This window comes from Anabas testudineus, chromosome 16 (assembly GCF_900324465.2).
Source record: "Anabas testudineus chromosome 16, fAnaTes1.2, whole genome shotgun sequence".
NCBI classification, from domain to species: Eukaryota; Metazoa; Chordata; class Actinopteri; order Anabantiformes; family Anabantidae; genus Anabas; species Anabas testudineus.
The window spans coordinates 7904288-7922019 of record NC_046625.1 but is presented as its reverse complement, the minus strand read 5'-3'; the positions used below and the strand labels follow the sequence as shown (position 1 = coordinate 7922019).

Here is a 17732-nt window from a genome sequence, read left to right as displayed (position 1 = left end):
TATTATGGTATAATTTAATTATAAAAAGCGGTCTCTTATTTCCATGCAATCTAACACAATTCACCTTTTTCGTATTATTTCTGCATAAAGAATATATGGCGATTATTAAGATTATATTAATAATAAAAGTAAGCTTGCATAATTACACTACCAGCTTCTGAAATGTGATTTCTTTTTTCTCCCTTGTCTCTTTGTTCTGACTGTTCTTCAGACAAAAGACGCAATCTGAATGTGTTAACTTTGGCTTCAGGGCAAATTATGGCCATTCTACCTTAACAATCAGTTAATTATTAAGGAAAATAACTATAAGATGTATGGATTGTAAAAATAATTGTTGGTTGCAGGCTTACTTTTCTCCTATGATATAATGAATAATACAACCTTGCCCGAGGTTTTCTGTGTGTTAATTTATTGCTCCGTACAAAAAGCTAATATCAAGTTGTTATAACACCACTTTACAACGAACTAGCACAGAATGAATATATATATCAGCTTAACTTTTGCCAACTAAATCTGTCTTTGCATCATAGTCTCATCATAGTTCGCTGCACCGCATCCATTTCGACTCAGCATGGACAGATGGAGACGTCGAGGAGTGGTTTGACCAGCAGGGGGCACAGTAGAGGCGCCATGTTGAAACAGGAAGTAGGCAAAAGCTAACCGGAAGTACCGAAAATACCTTAGCTGCCTTGTTTGTAGCTGAGCAGAGGCAACCTGAAACCGTGTTTGTTTGTATTCAAGTCAGACATTGTCGTCTCAGTGCTGTCGAAACATGGACAGATAGTGTTTGTTTAATTTTGGTGAGTAGGCTATTTAACGCGTAAATTCAAGATGCAACACACAAAGCTGGTTAAACCCGTACCGCTAGATTAGCTTGCTGCTAGTGTTAGCCTGTTCGGCTAACGTCAAAGCTTGTTAGTAGCTATTGTTTTCAGCAAATACTATGATGTTAGCGTCGGCGTTTTATTCTGTCGCTTTATTTGTTGAAATTTCTATATTTGGTGCTTTATTAATTTAGTTAGCATTTTTATTAGGTCCAATAGCACTGCTCTACGGCTAAGCTCCAGTGTGTAGCTTTTGGTCATGTAGTAGCTGTTAGCATACATTCGGTTCTCATAACATCAGGTCGTGTAAAAGTTAATGAAGCCCAAATATTTTTGAAGCCCAGGAATAATTTAAAACACTGAGCGATCGTTTCATGTTATCTTTAGAATTACTATTTGGGGTGAAAAAATACTTTGTCTGCTACACGATAAAATCCAAATTATTACCTGATTGCTAAGTGGCTACTCTGTTTACTATCCGGTGGGCCGACGGATTTGTTTTGATTTAGAAACGAGCAACTTATGCAGCTCAGTTAACATTCATCGTGGTGAATATCTAATCATCCAGATTCTTCAGAGTCTATGTGTTTTTTAGAGATATTGTCATTATTATTAGGTCGGAGAAAAAAAAATAGAACAAAGTAAAATGATGTAAAATAATGATTAAAGACTGTCTCATAAAGATTAGGGATGTCTATCAACCCGTTTGCTGTCATTGCCAGTGTTAATTGTAAATTGAATACGTACTTAATAAATAACTTTCATTTCTGTTTTTTTAATCCAGATCTACAGACGTGGTCCCTGTTAAAAGATAATCCATTGCTCCTGTTTACATCTTGGACACGCAGGACTCATACGCATATATACGCAAAGACAAGACACAGCAGTTTTGTTAAACTCCAGAGTCTCTTCATTTTTCCTGTGGCCACCAGTATGGCTAACAGCACCACAACAGCTATTAAGATTTTGACTGCCCCTGGCCCTGCTGGCAGAAGTAGCCCTGAAGGATCTCAGGTTAGTCCATTTTTAATCACCAAATTAAAAAACATCTGTATATACCCCCACTGACTTGCTGTCTGGAAAACCTCAGACATGGACAGAGAATAACTGCCCTATTAGGGGTACATATACTTAATATCCATGTAGAGTCATTGTAGTTCTTTGTTAAAAACACAGGGTGTGCATTATTCTGTCAAACAGCTTACAAACCCTAAGTAATTTGTAACCTGCTTAAAATGTCGGACAGTTCAATTGTGAAATTTCCTTCAGTTTATATCTTGTTTTCTATACTTTGGTTAGTGTGCTATTATATGTTGTGGTTTTCAGTATTGTCTGCCTTGGATATCTTAAACATTAGATTTTTGTATGTACAATCTTTTATAAATATAAGTCTTCTAACTATGTTTTGAACCTGTAACACCTTTTCTTGGGCCATTAACTAAATATAGGAAATGGAACAACATCTGGTGTAAAGTCATTTTGCATGTCAGGCTACCATTGGACTACTCTAGAGGGTACACAGAATGAATCGATGATTTCTTTCCAGGTGCTAACTAAGAAGAAACTGCAAGACCTGGTGAGAGAGATTGATCCAAATGAGCAGCTGGACGAGGATGTTGAGGAGGTCTGTGTGTGGTTTAAACTGCAGTTTCAAATGAACATTGTACTATTAAATACAGAGTAAACTTAAGCCACAATGGCATCTTCTCTGTGAAGTTGATATCACTTGCATCTTGCATGCTGTTGTTGCTCTAAAGCTTCCATAACTTACTGCCACATCCATCATTTGGAAACATTATTCTACTGAAAGCCTGGCTGCATGATAAATGATGTGAGTAGCTGAAAACATGAGGGACTTTACAGCAATTGTAAAATGTTTTCCTTTCTGGAGTTCGATTGATGGATTTTCAAAATGCTTGTGTGTGCCCGTGTCTTCTCAGATGCTGCTTCAAATTGCAGATGACTTTATAGAGAGCGTAGTGACAGCGGCCTGTCAACTGGCACGTCATCGCAAGTCCAACACCTTGGAGGTGAAGGATGTTCAATTACATCTTGGTAAGTTTTCGTCAGAGGAACCTCTCTAACCACAACTTTAAAACTGATGGTTGTCTTGCACATGAACAGTAAAAGCTGTAGTAATATACTACCATTAGCATTTCTGTCTTACCTGCTAACAATGGTCACCCTGGCTAGAACTATAGTCCATCTTACTTTTCCAGTTCTGACTTTTAAAGATAAGAGCATTATTCATTTTAAGCTGTGCAAAACGTCTGACAGCATCCTGAAGTAAAACTGTCATGGATCTATTGTCATCTTAAAACACAAACAGAACATTACAGAATAGGGTTGGTCAAGGCAGTGATGCAAGTTGGAATGATTTGTTTTTTAGCCCTAAAACCATACAGTATAAAGATTTTTGTGAATGATATGGACGGTAAATTGCAGTAGATGTGATAGTTACTGTATGAATAATTATGACCCTGACAGCAAATGTTCTTGTTTTAAAGTGTTTGATGTCTCTGAGTGTGCTGCAAGGTTTCAGTATTGCCTCTCTGAGATTATGCAATTCTTTTTCTCAGAGCGCCAGTGGAACATGTGGATTCCTGGTTATGGCTCAGATGAGATTCGGCCGTTCAAGAAGGCTTGCACCACAGAGGCTCATAAACAGGTGAGTCATAGAAGACTTTGTTTCTGTTAGCTACTTGTTAATGGAACGTGTATTCTTGCACAGGTTGAGAAACATGACGCGGCTGATTATTAGTTTTGTATTCATCAATATTATTGATTTGGCTTGTGTTGGAAGGAACATAACAGCACAGAGGGCCTGACATTTTGCTTTTTTTCCCATCCAGAGAATGGCACTGATCCGCAAGACGACCAAAAAGTAGCAAGCCTGTACACTAATATGTAGAGCCAAGTCTGTATTTCCGTTTGTCTGTTTTTTGTTATTGTTTTGGTTTGGTTTTCTAGGATTTTTTTTTTTTTTTTTTTTAACAAATGGAAAAAAAAAATTGTTTTGCTTTTATTTGTTTGGGTTTGTTTTTGTTGTTGTTTTTTGTTTTGGACATTAGTGTTTCATGGTCTTCGTATGTATTTTGCCAGCCCCAGCACACAGTAATGTAAATCTCATCTTGTCTCTGATTCTGATTTGTTGCCATTGAGCTAAGTCTGGCAAAACTCTATTGATTTAATTTTTGTCAATAAACATTTACTGGAATACTTCTTATGGATCGTGACCACTATGCCTTTTGATACCTTAGAACCTTTGGTTGTGATGTTACTAATCCATCTGCCTCTTTAAAAAGACTTTAGTGTTAGCAATCATGGATAATCAGAACTCTTGTACTGATATTAGTGCTTCAGTTTGAACACTCTAATCAAACAATACATTTTTTAAACAATGAGCGTTTAGAAAACTTCCATAACGTAAATGGTAGGAAGAAATACAGTCGTGCTTTGCCTTTATTGTATGTGCTGTTGTATATTGTTAGTGAATTCAGTATGTTTTATTACATTAATACATTTATATCAGCCATTGTAAATTTAATTTTTAATATTGTCTTATTTAGAAAATTGCTTTCCATATGTTGAATTTTCACCAAAAATAAAAAAGTTTCGGAATTTGGCTTTTACTGCCACACTTAAGTTAAATCAACGGTTCCACATCACATTGACGGCTGTAATTAAATTCACTTATTGGCATTAATTTACAAGTCATTCACCATATTTATGTCTGAAAGCCATTTTACAAACCACCTGTTTTTTTACCACAGTACTTTACATTAAGTTCTGAAGGGACAAGCCAAGGCAAAATGATAATAAAAAATAATAAAATGTCATTTTACTTGATGTGAACCAAGCAGGCAAACTAATATGACAGTTAACAGTGTGTCAGAAAAGTATTTGGGTACCTTTAAACAAAATGTCTGCATTTCAGTTGCAGAAACACAGGAGACTGTTCATTTGGCCACAACATTTCAAAACAGTTATATCCAGAGGCTCCCTTGAGTGTTCATTTAATTAATTTCAACAACAGCACCTGGAAACAATCATTCTCTTGCAGGATGCTGTGCAATTATTAGTAAAGCCATTTTCAGACAACTACTCAGAAAAAAGATTAATTCAAATAAAGGCCCGCAGTGATGCCCTGAATCTCAACAACAGAACTCAAAATCTTCACTACTGCCAATTATGGACACAACCAGCAACACTTACAAGACATATTTATATTCATAAATAGGTTCTCAGGAAAAATCGCATTGTCCTTGAGGTACAGTGGCTCCCAACCTTCTTGGGTTCTCACCCCTCGAAATTAGACCATGTATTTCTTGTATTATAAGTCATACAGAACATTAGGGTGGATACATTTACATTAAATGGGTCTTTGTAAGAGATAAACAGAAAAGACAAATGTGATGTATGTTGTAGATCTCTCATTGGGTGATTCAGACGTGTAAAGGTTGGGAGCCACTTTTCCAGCATAGGTCTCAAAATCTGTAGAGTGACAAAGTTGCATCTTAAGGACCTATTAAACTGACAGAAGAAAAAGCTCCAGCTATGAATTTGATCTTTAGAATCTCTCACAGAATGTTTCAGCAAATCGGTCACGTACAATGCTCAATAGGTTTGGAAGGATCTTCATAACAAAGGTGCAAAAACTGCATTTGAAATCAGTATGTTTCATGGAGTTCACACATTGCAATAAATTGTCATCAATCAGACTCCCCAGGACCCTGCTGTTCAGTTTCTCTACAGCAACTGAAGTGCACATGGGTGACCATTTCCAATCCACAGTTTACCCGCAGCACTTCTTGCTGTTCTTGGGGGGGGTGCTCAGCTGAGCCAGACTGGCTCTGTGTAACTGCAGTGCCTGCGGCGCAGCGCACTTGACTCCATCCCAGCCCTCTTGCAGCTCTACTTCTCCACTCAAAAGACCCTGGTAGACCCGTCGAGCAAGGAGCTCGAAGGACTGCTTCACATTCTGGCCTGTCTTGGCGGACGCCTCCACGTAGGGCACTCCCAACTGTCCGGCCAGTTTCTCAGCTTCTTCTCGACTCACCACTCGTTCCCCTTGTTCCTCCTGGTCACTCTTTTGGCCCACCAGGACAAACAGAACCCTATGTGGCTGCACCCGTTCACACACCTCTTTATGCCACTCCTTAATGTGTTCAAAGGAGGCTCGGTTGGTCATGTCAAACACCAGCAGGCCTCCTACTGAGTTGCGATAATATGAGCGAGTCACTGACCTGAGAATAGAAAAGAGACAGAGGGAAGAGAAAGGGATGACGTTTGATATTTCAACACAAAACAACTAAAACCCATCCTGGGCATGTGCAGAGTTCAGACTTTGCTACCATCTTATTTCCTGTTCCAGTGAGCAAATAATGGGCTGAATTTCTGTGTTGTTTGAGTTAAGCTGTTTTAGATAAGCAGATTGACAGAGTCTGCCTCTTTGTAAGAAACTGATAACCACTATTTTTGCACCATAATCGTGAAACTTTCAAAAGGCATGAATGTATGCAAGGCTTAGCAAAGAATCATTCCAGCCGCCAGTTGGTGAAAACTTGCTTCTTCATTAGAACACTTCTTTATGAAAACAAACCTGATTTGCCATAGCTTTTAGCTGACTCGTGGGATTAGTCGGCTACAGATACCACAGAGAGAGGAGGTAAACACAAACAGGCAGTCTGCAATTTGCTACAGTTCATTCAACTGGAGAAGTGAAATAATGAATTTTGAGACAGACTCAAACATGTTGCTCCAAGTTTGTTGTTTTTTTTTTCATTAAATATGCTGAGCATGGAGAATGCCTTTTCAAAGATCTGCCTTCGCCACTTTAAGCATTAAACACGGTGCGTTCTCTGTAAACACTGTAAGCTGATCTTATGATGATGACATAGCTGAAAGCATGTACTGACGAATAGTTCTGGTATGAAGGTAGTAAGTGGTAGTAGTTTATTTGGCTAGTATTTGCATGTACACCAGGAACCTCTATAGTGTTTATCAGAAGAAAAGGGTTTCTGTTTCTATTTTAAGGAGGCACTGAACTGTGCCATCAGACCTGCTGCATAAAGATATGTTGAGCAGGTTTTGTATATTATCATATCATCATATCCAGGCGTCTACTCGTCTACTGCAGAGGTGTTAAGCTATGACCGTACCAGTCAGTCCCGAACACGGGTTCCTTTTTCCAAATTCCAATCACAACAGTGAGTTTATCCTCACCTGAACCTCTCCTGTCCAGCTGTGTCCCAGAACTGGAGTTTGACACGAACTCCCGGCTCCACCTCCAGGAAGTGAACATAGAAATCTACACCTACTGTCTGGTTGATGGACTCCAGGAACAAATCCTCAGTGTAGCGCTTCAGGAGGGAGGACTTGCCCACTGTGGAGTCCCCCAGCATGATGATCCTGAACTGGTACTGCCACAAAGTCAAGTCCATTGTTGCTGGAGGTGAGAAAGCAGAGATGAAATTAATTGTAGAGGACTTCTGGGAAAAGAAATATCATACACAGTGCAGGAATTTTGAATAAAGTTGTATGACAGGTTAGCAAATGTTTAAAGAGGAGTAGAGTGAAGAGCCTACATGGTACCAAGGAGGTGTGGAGAAAGAGATGAAGCCAATTACTCACCAGCTGGTTCCCTATATACGACGCTCCAGATGTTGAGAAACAAACACAGCAGCCACTCCTCATTAATCTCACAATAAGTCGTGCAATCTGTGGCTGTGGTCATCCCACACTTCTAAGCATTTGATAGTTGCCAACCAAGTCTCTCATTCTCATTCCCATAATAGCTCCTTAAATCCTATACACGAGCAGGTATGTAAAACAAAATCTGTCACACAAAAAGTAGTTCCCAATATCGCTTCAGTTGTGCATGTGCATGAGTGTGCTGTGCAGGGGTGTGGACTTTTAAGTTGGCTTGTTGATACTTGACAAAAGGAGGGGCAGGAACAGGAGAACATGGGGAGGGCTACTGTAGGAAGGGAGGGTCAGACTTGGGAGAGAAAAGGGGGAGGATTAGAAGGAAGCAGTAGCTGCATTTCACACCGTACCGAGGGAAAGGTTTTAGTTTCCTACTGTCACCAACTCTTAACTACACCGTCATTAAATAATGATAAAGAGTGAAGGTGACTGATTGCTCCTGCAGCGTTTTAATCACTTTACGGTCTTGTCTGTAGAGTACATGTTGCCATATAAAAAGGGAAGTTAGTAACAATACAGCTTGAAGTCCCCTAGGACACAATAGGAGTAGCTCAGGATACGCAATTCAGTTTTCTAAAATAGGTTTGTTATATTTACATGTACTATTTTAGCAATTACTACATGTGCTTGGTTATTTTTAGTTGTGACATAACAAATACACACAAACTTTAGTATAAAGTAGAAAAATAAAGGCTTTTTGAAATTCAAGTTGAATCATAGCAAAGTCTAAAAACCCAAAAGACACAATTAGGCCCTGATGTTCCATGATCATCAAAATAGAGTATATGCTTTCAGATTATTATAGTTTTTGGCAAAAGTGGTTTTTCTTTACTTTTTATAAAAAAGTAAAGACATGGTTTTTATTTTAAGTAAAAGTTGTCAGGGTATCTGTGCATGACTTGCTCTCTCAGTCAGATGACAACTGATGAAAAGCAGAACTTACTATGATTCAGAGGTTAACTTGTATCAAGGGCTAGATTGTCATGAGAATGAATTTATTCAGACAAGAGGCAGCCATCACTTTATATATGCACATTATAAATATGCTTTTCATACATGTTGCTCATCAATAGATAAATGGAGAGTTGGCAGCAATAAGTTAACTGTACAGACTGAGTTATGAATTCATATCACTCGATATGTCACATCTCCATGTGAAAATGTAACTTGGAAGCGTGACGCTTATCATCTTTGGCTGACTGATATTTTATAGGATTAAATTTGTGTTTCAGTTTTCATATGTCAAGCTTTCCTTTTCACTTGGCACAGTGTGTCACTAAAAAATGGCCTGGTTGTCAGACGACTTTGCATCAGTACAGTTTATTTTACGACGTTCTGGGTCACATATGGCAATAAAAGGCAATGGAGTTCAAAACCGTGTTTGTTGTCTCAAACATTTAAGTAATGCAGCTGGACATGGAAGTTTAGGCAAAAGGAATAAAAACACACTAGTTGTGGTATATTAACAGTTTAAATGGCACATATCAAATATCTTTTAACCCTGAAACCCTGAATCCTTAGTAATAAGCTATAGTATGTGAGCTGGTAATAAATGTAAAAGAGTAAATACATTAATACATAAAATAACCAACAAATAATTCAAATAAATGATCAAATTCAAATAGAAGTCACAACTGTACGAGCCTGCACTGTTTACCAGTTTTCACATGCTGGACTGAATTGAATTTCAGGCTCGACCCCCCCTCCCACCCCCCACCCATACATTGATTGCACAAACCCTAACCCTGAGTTTCTATACCTAACCTTACTTTGGAAAACACACTGTCCATCTAATATTATTGTCCATTGTCCAGCGATTTCTCACACTGGCCTTTCTCCCACACCATTTTTTTTGGCATTTACTTATTAGAGAAGCAGAAGAATGAATTGCAGAACATCTGTTGTGTAAATAATATATTTAGAGTAAAAACGTAGTTAACCAATCAGAAAGTAAAAACTGTATTTTTGGTTTTGCAGCGTCACTTCGGAGCAGATCATATTTTTTATGGGCCCTGCATTCATCTGCATGCATGGCACAAACATTAACTACTCCTACAAGGAGAGGAACTTCAACTCTGAGAGCTCCATCTCAGGAGAGCTGCTGCCGCTGCAGTCACTGTAAGTGTCCCTGCAAAGAAAGGTAAACACATACAACGCATATTATTATATATTATTCTGACAAGTACAGCATTGCAATAATTTAATTGAAGGTGTAATAGTGAGATTACATTGTCACTGTAAATTGTACTACTCATGGTTCTTTTGATATAATTACACTGCAAACTTGAACTGAAAGATATACTGTGCCACTTAAATAAACATAATTCAATCCTTCACAAAAAGAACATTTGAGTAAATACATTTACAAAAAAGCCACGTCTAAACACTCATGTTTAAGGATAAACCTACAAACAACTTAGTGGTTTTATTTGAACTGTAACTTTCATGTGTTTGAATGATAACTTTATAGCTGTGTCAGAGCTTACCGTGGAGAAAGACGACAGCCTTTGGTCAGGTAGCTCTGGAGTTTTCCTGCAGCAGCCAGCAGGAGACCAAAGTATGGTGGAGAAGGATTGATGGGTCTCGATGTGAATTCTGGATGGTACTGCACTCCAACAAAATAATAATGGTCTGAAATAAGCAAAACAAAAAAATAAAAGATGACTGGCTTAGTACAGATTTTAACTTTGTCTAGTATTAAGAATCACATACTACAGCAAGCGTGTGACAAAAAGACGTGGGTACAGACTTTCTACTTTATATCAAAAGAAAGCACAACTATTTACAGAAAAGCCTGTTTTTATTAGCAGCACCATTTTCCCCACTCACCCTCCAATTCAATGACCTCCATTCTCTCTCCTTCCACATCCTGACCTACAAACTGAAGGCCCTTTTCTTCGAAGTGGTGCTTCAGCTCAGGATTCACCTAAATTGAGAAGACATTCAATAATTCAGGGTAGAAGGCTTTCTTCAAAATAACTGAGGACTAGATTTGGATCCAAAGAAACAAATAATAGAAAGATTAAAATGGAGCCCCAGTGTGCACAAGCTAAATAAAACTATTTATGCATTTGTTGCGCTGTAAAAATTCAGGTTTTATTAATAAAATACTTTGAGTTTTGCACTCTCAGGCAGAAAGCTTCTAAGCCTTGCTTTTGTCTCTACCTCAAATCGGTGTCTGTGCCTCTCCTCAACATATTCCACATTTCCGTATAGTTTTCCTGCAACAATGAAATGCCAGTCATCACAAACACAATAGCTGGAGGGACTACAACATTCACAATCCAATTTTAATTTTATTCAGGAGGACTCATACTCAGTACGCTGGAGCTGGATTTAAAAATTGTCCGCCTCTTCCCCAGCCTCATTGTCCCGCCCATCTGCCCTGGATTGTGCTCTGGCATGTCAATCACCTGTCGAGATCAAGGAGCCTGTTAACTTAAAACTATTCAGGTGAGGACTCTGCTGATATGATGTGATGTGACTTGAGCACAAGAAATAACCCACCACCGGGTGTTTGGATTCGGGATTAAATTCTGTAGAGTTGGCATCTGAAAAAGATAAGCGAGACCGATTTAAGCTCAAATCAACTTCCCGACAGGTTTGATGTTACCTTGTTATTAAATTAAAAACTGGAAGAATGAGGTGTTTCTTAGCGGTGTCCGAAGCTCAACTGTGCAATTACTCACCTTCCCATCCGAGAACATTCCGGGCAAACTCGCACACTGCCAGCTGCATGCCCAAACATACCCCTGCAAAAAACAAGACCAGCGGGATTCTTGCATAATGAGAGCTACTTGGAGAACTCATAAATAAAGACGGAACAAGATCCCCACTGCGCAAAGCACTTAACTGGCTAACGCTACAATATCTGCATTATGATTATACTGTGCCTACAAAACTAGTTTTCACCTCTCTGTGGATTTTTTTCTTCGTGTTTTCTTGACAATATCAAAGGCTGCTCATTAGTTTAAGGTCAATTAAGTTTTTTTTTTTTTAATCAACAAAAAAGTTGGATCATATGGAAAACTCTACAAATGGATCTAAATTATACAGAAATATAAAACACAATGTCACTGATTGCACAAGCACTTCAGGTCTATACTGTGTGTATGAAGTAGGCCTGTATCAACATCACACACCTGACCATTTTATTTAATCTGTCTTTGTAGTTTCACTGAAACTACAAAGAGTCCTGCCACTTTCTCAAGTGTCCAGAGTTCTTACGTGACTATCAAATTCACTAACGCCATTTACTGTTGTGTAGCTCTGGCTTTAAATCTTAGGTTCAGCTCTTAAAAATCTGTCACACTTCACTGGTAGACCTACAGATGTCCCTTTATGTCTTTGTATTTCTCTGCATTCTGAATTCATTTTGCCCTACTGGATGGTGCTTTCATCCTGGTGAAAAGCATGAAATAAGCACTTATTTTAAGCCCTCCAAATAAAGTTGTCAACTTTTCAAGTCAAGTTGTTGAATATTTATGTAATGAACCATATTTTCATTTGCACTTCATTTTTAAAATGTGTTTTCACTTCTCCTTTTCTGCCAACCTGTGTCAGACGTTAAGAGCTGTAAATCCACTGTTATTCGATCTTTAGAAGCAATAAAACATGCCAAAGTCCAACATATCAAATGCTTTATAGAGACACTGCAACTGTTAATGTTTTATGTCTTGCCATCATCTTCATCTTAAATCTTACAATAAGAGGTAGAGGAAGGCAGACATGAGACTTAGTAGTTTTCAGTCTCTCTTACCCAGGAAAGGCTTATTCTGTTTCCTTGCCCAGTTAATAGCCTGCATCTTGCCTTCTGTGCCTCTCACTCCAAAACCTCCTGGTACCAAAACACCACTGTGGAGAGGAAGGAAGAAAGGTGTCTAAATTCATTCAATAATGTTGACCCAGTTATATTTTGGAAAAACATCACAACATAAATCTTTGTACAAGGGTAGTCTGAGGTGGTTAAATTTAAAACATGTTTAAAACACGTTTAAAACACAATATGGCATTCATTAGTGGACTAAACAGAACTACTGCAAAAACAGAGTCAGAGAATTCAGGCTTTTTTTGATCAAACCCTTTTAGCCACTGTGTCATCTGATAAGTCACTCCCTTGTTTACAGCAAGTGGTATTCATATGTCTAAGCTGGCTCAATTATATACCGTATGGCTACTGACCTAAACTGCCTTCTAACCTGCTTTTAGTTTTAGAACTAAAGTGTGGTAACAAATTAATGCACATAATCTAATTAAGATACACACTAGTTTCTTTATTAAAACTAACAAAACCTATAAATTATCCGTCTAGGCTAATAGACATCCCACAGCCTGGCTACCAACATCCCATGTTATTGCCTGCTTGAAAATAACTACATGACTAACAAATTCTGACAAACTCATATAATAAAATATAAAACAGTGAATTTCAAGCACAGTCTGTTTTAAGTGGCATAAACAACCAGGCATGACAGCACTCTACTGCCATCATGTGGCAAGCTTATTATTTTTTCAGGATTATTCAAGCCTACTGTGTTCTCACAGCTTCGTCTACTCACTGAGCGCTGCAGAGCTTTTGCCAAGCCTCATGATATTTCACTGGCTCTTCTTGCAGAGTAGCAGTCTCCAGGTCTGCAGAATCTATGTACTACAAGAACAGCAAATACAACATTGGGAAGAAGATAAGTCAGTGTCGTGGCAGCAGGGTAAAAACTCTAAATAGAGGCATATATGGAATTATTCCAGTTCTACCAGTGTTCCGTAAAAACAGTCAACAAAATAATACAGCAGTGCTGCCAACACAAAATATAAAGGCATGCATTTTCCATACCTTGACCTCTAGTTTGTGATTAATTGCAAGGGCTGAGTGCTCTAGGGCCTTAATAACTGAGGTGTAGGAGTCTGATAACTTGGTATACTTTCCCACCAAGGCTATGGAAACAGACTCCAGGAGACGGTCAGATCTGAAATGAAAGCAAAACAATTCACAGAACTGATCAGGAGTGTAATTTAATCATAACCTCAAAGCAAATCCAATAACAGTTCACTGTTCAGTGGATTTTACCTCCACTGTGCTACAGGGGGCTCTAGGAACCGATGAAAATTTGTTTTTCAAAGTTCAAAAAATCTTTCGGTGTGTAACAAAATCCTACAGGTGACAAAACGTCTCAGTGATTAAACTGAGGGTCCCACAGCTGAAAGTTAAATGACTCGTGATCATTTTCTCACACTTTACATCAACACAACACGACACGAAAATAGGTCCGTTTCTGAGACAAACCTCCCCACCTGTCAGCCATCTCCTTCCACTTTGTGAGCAGCTTTCTGGGCTTCATCTCGACAGGCAGGTTCAGTCTCTGACACAAGTAGCTCACAACACCCTGGTCCTCCAGCAGCAGGGGCACTCTGTAGACTGAGGGGACATCGTGGACACAGATCACCTGGAAAGGATATGATTTCAGTTTTTAACTGACAGTAGGCCTGATCAAAGCCAACATTTTTACATCGTTTAAACCTGTGATTACATATGACTAGAATATCTAATTAAAAAACACTAAATATTTATCTTTGACGGTCTTGTTAATTTGTGGTGGACTGTTAAAATATGTTTCATTCAATGTCTAAAGCTTTAACATTTTGAAGGACGTCTCCTAATGTTCTGTAGAAACGAGCAGCATCACTCCTATATTTCAACAGAAGGCCAGTGAACTGACCGCCGAAGGCTAAGCTAATATCGCTCAACATTAATTACGACAAGCCTTAGCCTCAGTTGGTATCATTACTTAATAAACTCACATCCCCTCTTAAACACATACGCTTTTGTATTATCAAATAAATTTCACAACACCACAACAGCATAAATAGGTGGTGATAAATCACTCCAGCTTATATATCACTCAACGTTGGCAATAAGCTCAACACGTAGAGCTTCAAGTGAGGTTGTAGAAAAATGACTGTACTTCACCTGTGTTGGCTCCACGTGACAAAACATGGAGATCTTCTCTTTGACAGCCGTTTCTAAAGGCGTTGTACAGCGGCACATAATCTGACAAAGAAAAAGGCACAGACTTCATGATTCCTCTTAGAAAACTTCTGTTTTGTCAGATGTTATTTGATACCATGAGATAAATGTATAGCTAGGAATGATAAATACAGACTGACATATTAATTCAGGTTTAATGATCCAGCTACACAAGAAAGGACAGAAGGGGGATGGCTTGTTTATATCTGTTGTTAATCATACTCACCAAATCTGGGGTCAAGCCCAGCCCTCTTAGCTCTCTGACACTGTTCTGGGTCGGTTTTGTTTTCTGCTCTCCTGTTGCACTGGGCTGTGGACACAGAAGCAAATTCACGTCGTACCATGTGTGTACATTAGTGGTGCTTCGTAGTTGTTATAGCTCCTTTTGTTCAATTCAATGTATTTATATATCAAACTGAAAATTCAAAAGTAATAACGCAGATAGCCGTGTACTGTACCTGTGGTATCAAGCTGACATGGATGTTACAGAAATTCTCCTTCTTCACCTTGAACTGGAACTGTCTGAAGGCCTCTATGAAGGGCATGCTCTCAATGTCCCCCACTGTGCCTCCCAGCTGTTGACACAAAACCAGCTTAGAGCTCATTGCTGCATAAATGATGACACAAACTTGGAAAGTGCAGAATGTCATCTGCTGCACTGAGCCAATAACACTGTCAGAGCTGGTTCTGATGTCTGCTGCATGAAAGGCGCTGCTGGAGGCAGCGTAATCATTTTACTTGTTTTATGGGAATTTGGCAGTTATGCACTGAAAATGTACTAAAGATTACTATAGTTCTGCAGTACATACTGTCAAACTAACAATCTATTCAAACCACCAAGAGTAGTTTCTGTTGTTGTGACTAAGTAAAACATGTGGTTCACTTTGTTCCCATGGCTGCAATCACAGCCAGGCTTTCACGATAGGATAATTTCACACACTCACTTCAACGAACCCATTTCTAAACCTGTTGATTTTTCAGTTTTTCTGCTTCACTGATACCAGTTTATGTTGATTCAGCAGTTTCTCCTTGGTGCCAATATTTTCTATTGCTTGAGGCAACAAGCTTGATTTCATTTCTGATCAAAAAAACTCAACAATTTTTTATAAGTGTACTGGAAGAAATAATACCCTGGTCACAGATCACTGGAGAGTGACAGAGGGGGTTGTAGGAATCTTATATAAAATTCCTAAATGTCCTTTCACTTAGCAACATGACCTACATGAATCCCCACTTGCTGAGAATAATTTACCTCAATGACACAAACTTGAGGCTCCATGCCGTCGTCATCCACTGAAATCTTGGCCTGCTTCATCACCCACTCCTGGATGGCATCGGTGATGTGTGGTACCACTGACAAAACAGATAAATGATATTTTTAAAAAATCATGTAAAAATTATCAGTATTGCACATTGGTCGGCCGCTTCGTCCTGAAAATGAACAACCACAATATGTTTTTTGTTTAGTGTCTTAAAAACACACAGACAGTAAATTTGCTTTACCTAATAACCAAGATAAAATATGCAAAGCAAAACAGGCCAGTCTCCAACCTTGTACAGTCTTGCCCAGATAGTCTCCTCTCCTCTCCTTGGTGATTACCGACTGATAGATCTTTCCAGTGGTGAGGTTGTTGTCTCTGGTAAGACGGATGTCAAGGAAACGCTCATAATTCCCCAAGTCCAGATCCACCTCACCGCCATCATCGAGAACATACACTTCACCTAGACAGCACAGACATTATGTTCAGGTTAATGACACAGTAGATCAAATCAAGTAGAAAGTCAGTACTTTACTCACAGACATAAGAAATAAAATAATAATAATAATAATAATAATATAATAAAATATGGAAATCTTGCTCCAGTGCCACACACCAGAGGGAGCTCCGTCGACTCACCAGGCCACCATGTTCCCAAACTTAATATTGTCAAATATTAACTGCACAATAAAACTAAACAGTAAAGACAATAAAAAGCAATGTAGTGAAGTACAGTCAACCACCCACCATGTTCATAAGGTGAAAAGGTGCCAGCATCAATATTGATATATGGGTCGATTTTGATGGCTGTGACGTGAAGGCCACAGGATTTGAGGATTGTTCCCACGCTGCTGGCGATGATGCCCTTTCCAATACCAGATATGACACCACCCGTCACAAGGATGTACTTCATATTTGTGTGTGAAGACTAAATACACACACACACACACACACACACACACACACACACACACACACACACACACACACACACGAAGAAATGAAGAATTCAGTGAAGCGTGTGTAAAAACACAGTGTACTGTTATGAACACCTGCAGTTAGTTGACTTCCATCTTTAATGTTCAGGTGCACTTCACAAAAACAACTCACAATAACAAAAACATTAAAGTACATTAGTTAACAAGTTGAAATCACATGTTTGAAATGTTGCAGGTGAAGCTGCTACTTTGTTTACATCTGTATCCGGCTGGAGCTTCACAGTGACCAAAATCAAATGTAACTCATGTTTATGTTTTAAGTTGTTTATGTGTTAAAAACATTGGACATGTCTCCCAATAGGCACAAAATATGAAAATGAAAGGCGGGAAATAACAGGGCCACAATGTGCGCGCACAGTAGGATTAAAATCCTACAATCTGGACACTATGATGCCAGTGTTTACTGTCAGGAACTATTTAATATGACGACTTACACATCTACTAATAAGAGAAAGTTGAACGTTCATTAATTACTGTGGCGAACTTCTCTACATCACTATCTGTTACCTGACTCTTTGGGACACTGATGCCATTAAAAGCGCACAAACTTACCCAGCGGATACAAAGACACTCGAGAGATGACAGGTGATGTTTTTCTCTGTTACTCAGTTAATTCTCTTCTATTTATCAGGCATCAAACACCACGTTGCTGCCGCAGTGAAAACACGTGTAGGTAACGCGGGATTATCCACAGAAGTACAGCATGTTTCCTTCCGTCTAGGGGTTTCTAACGCCGTGTTGAACCCTCTTCTCAGCCTCTCAGGAGGACCGTGGTCTGCCTCCCGCGCAGGATCCACCAATCGGGTGCATGCCACTAGGGAGGAAGCCTGCCTGACAGGATGTACTCAGGGCAGAAATATCTCCAGCTATCCAAGTATTAGTACCAGAATGACGTCACATTTTAGAGCAAAGTAAGTATTTC

At 38.9% G+C, this 17732-nt stretch overlaps 3 protein-coding genes across 3 annotated transcripts; 1 reads left to right on the top strand and 2 right to left on the bottom strand.

Annotated features, from left to right (window-relative positions):
• The first annotated feature begins 642 nt into the window (after positions 1-642).
• taf12 (TAF12 RNA polymerase II, TATA box binding protein (TBP)-associated factor) lies at positions 643-4052 on the top strand. The gene is made up of 6 exons (XM_026370975.1): positions 643-800; positions 1609-1838; positions 2371-2448; positions 2765-2879; positions 3404-3492; positions 3677-4052. The coding sequence occupies exons 2-6, from the start codon at positions 1758-1760 to the stop codon at positions 3710-3712; spliced, it is 399 nt and encodes a 132-aa protein (XP_026226760.1). The 5' UTR covers positions 643-800; positions 1609-1757; the 3' UTR covers positions 3713-4052.
• rab42b (RAB42, member RAS oncogene family) lies at positions 3873-7778 on the bottom strand. The gene is made up of 3 exons (XM_026370974.1): positions 7458-7778; positions 7050-7272; positions 3873-6070 (listed from the first exon to the last, which is right to left on the bottom strand). The coding sequence occupies exons 1-3, from the start codon at positions 7558-7560 to the stop codon at positions 5620-5622; spliced, it is 777 nt and encodes a 258-aa protein (XP_026226759.1). The 5' UTR covers positions 7561-7778; the 3' UTR covers positions 3873-5619.
• Positions 7779-9538: 1760 nt separating this feature from the next.
• Positions 9539-17519, bottom strand: ctps1b (CTP synthase 1b). The gene is made up of 18 exons (XM_026370973.1): positions 17363-17519; positions 16560-16740; positions 16105-16275; positions 15806-15906; positions 15012-15128; positions 14780-14863; positions 14497-14577; positions 13821-13972; positions 13363-13495; positions 13091-13179; positions 12292-12386; positions 11222-11284; positions 11040-11083; positions 10849-10945; positions 10698-10753; positions 10362-10458; positions 10019-10163; positions 9539-9660 (listed from the first exon to the last, which is right to left on the bottom strand). The coding sequence occupies exons 2-18, from the start codon at positions 16723-16725 to the stop codon at positions 9585-9587; spliced, it is 1767 nt and encodes a 588-aa protein (XP_026226758.1). The 5' UTR covers positions 16726-16740; positions 17363-17519; the 3' UTR covers positions 9539-9584.
• Between the last annotated feature and the right edge of the window lie 213 nt (positions 17520-17732).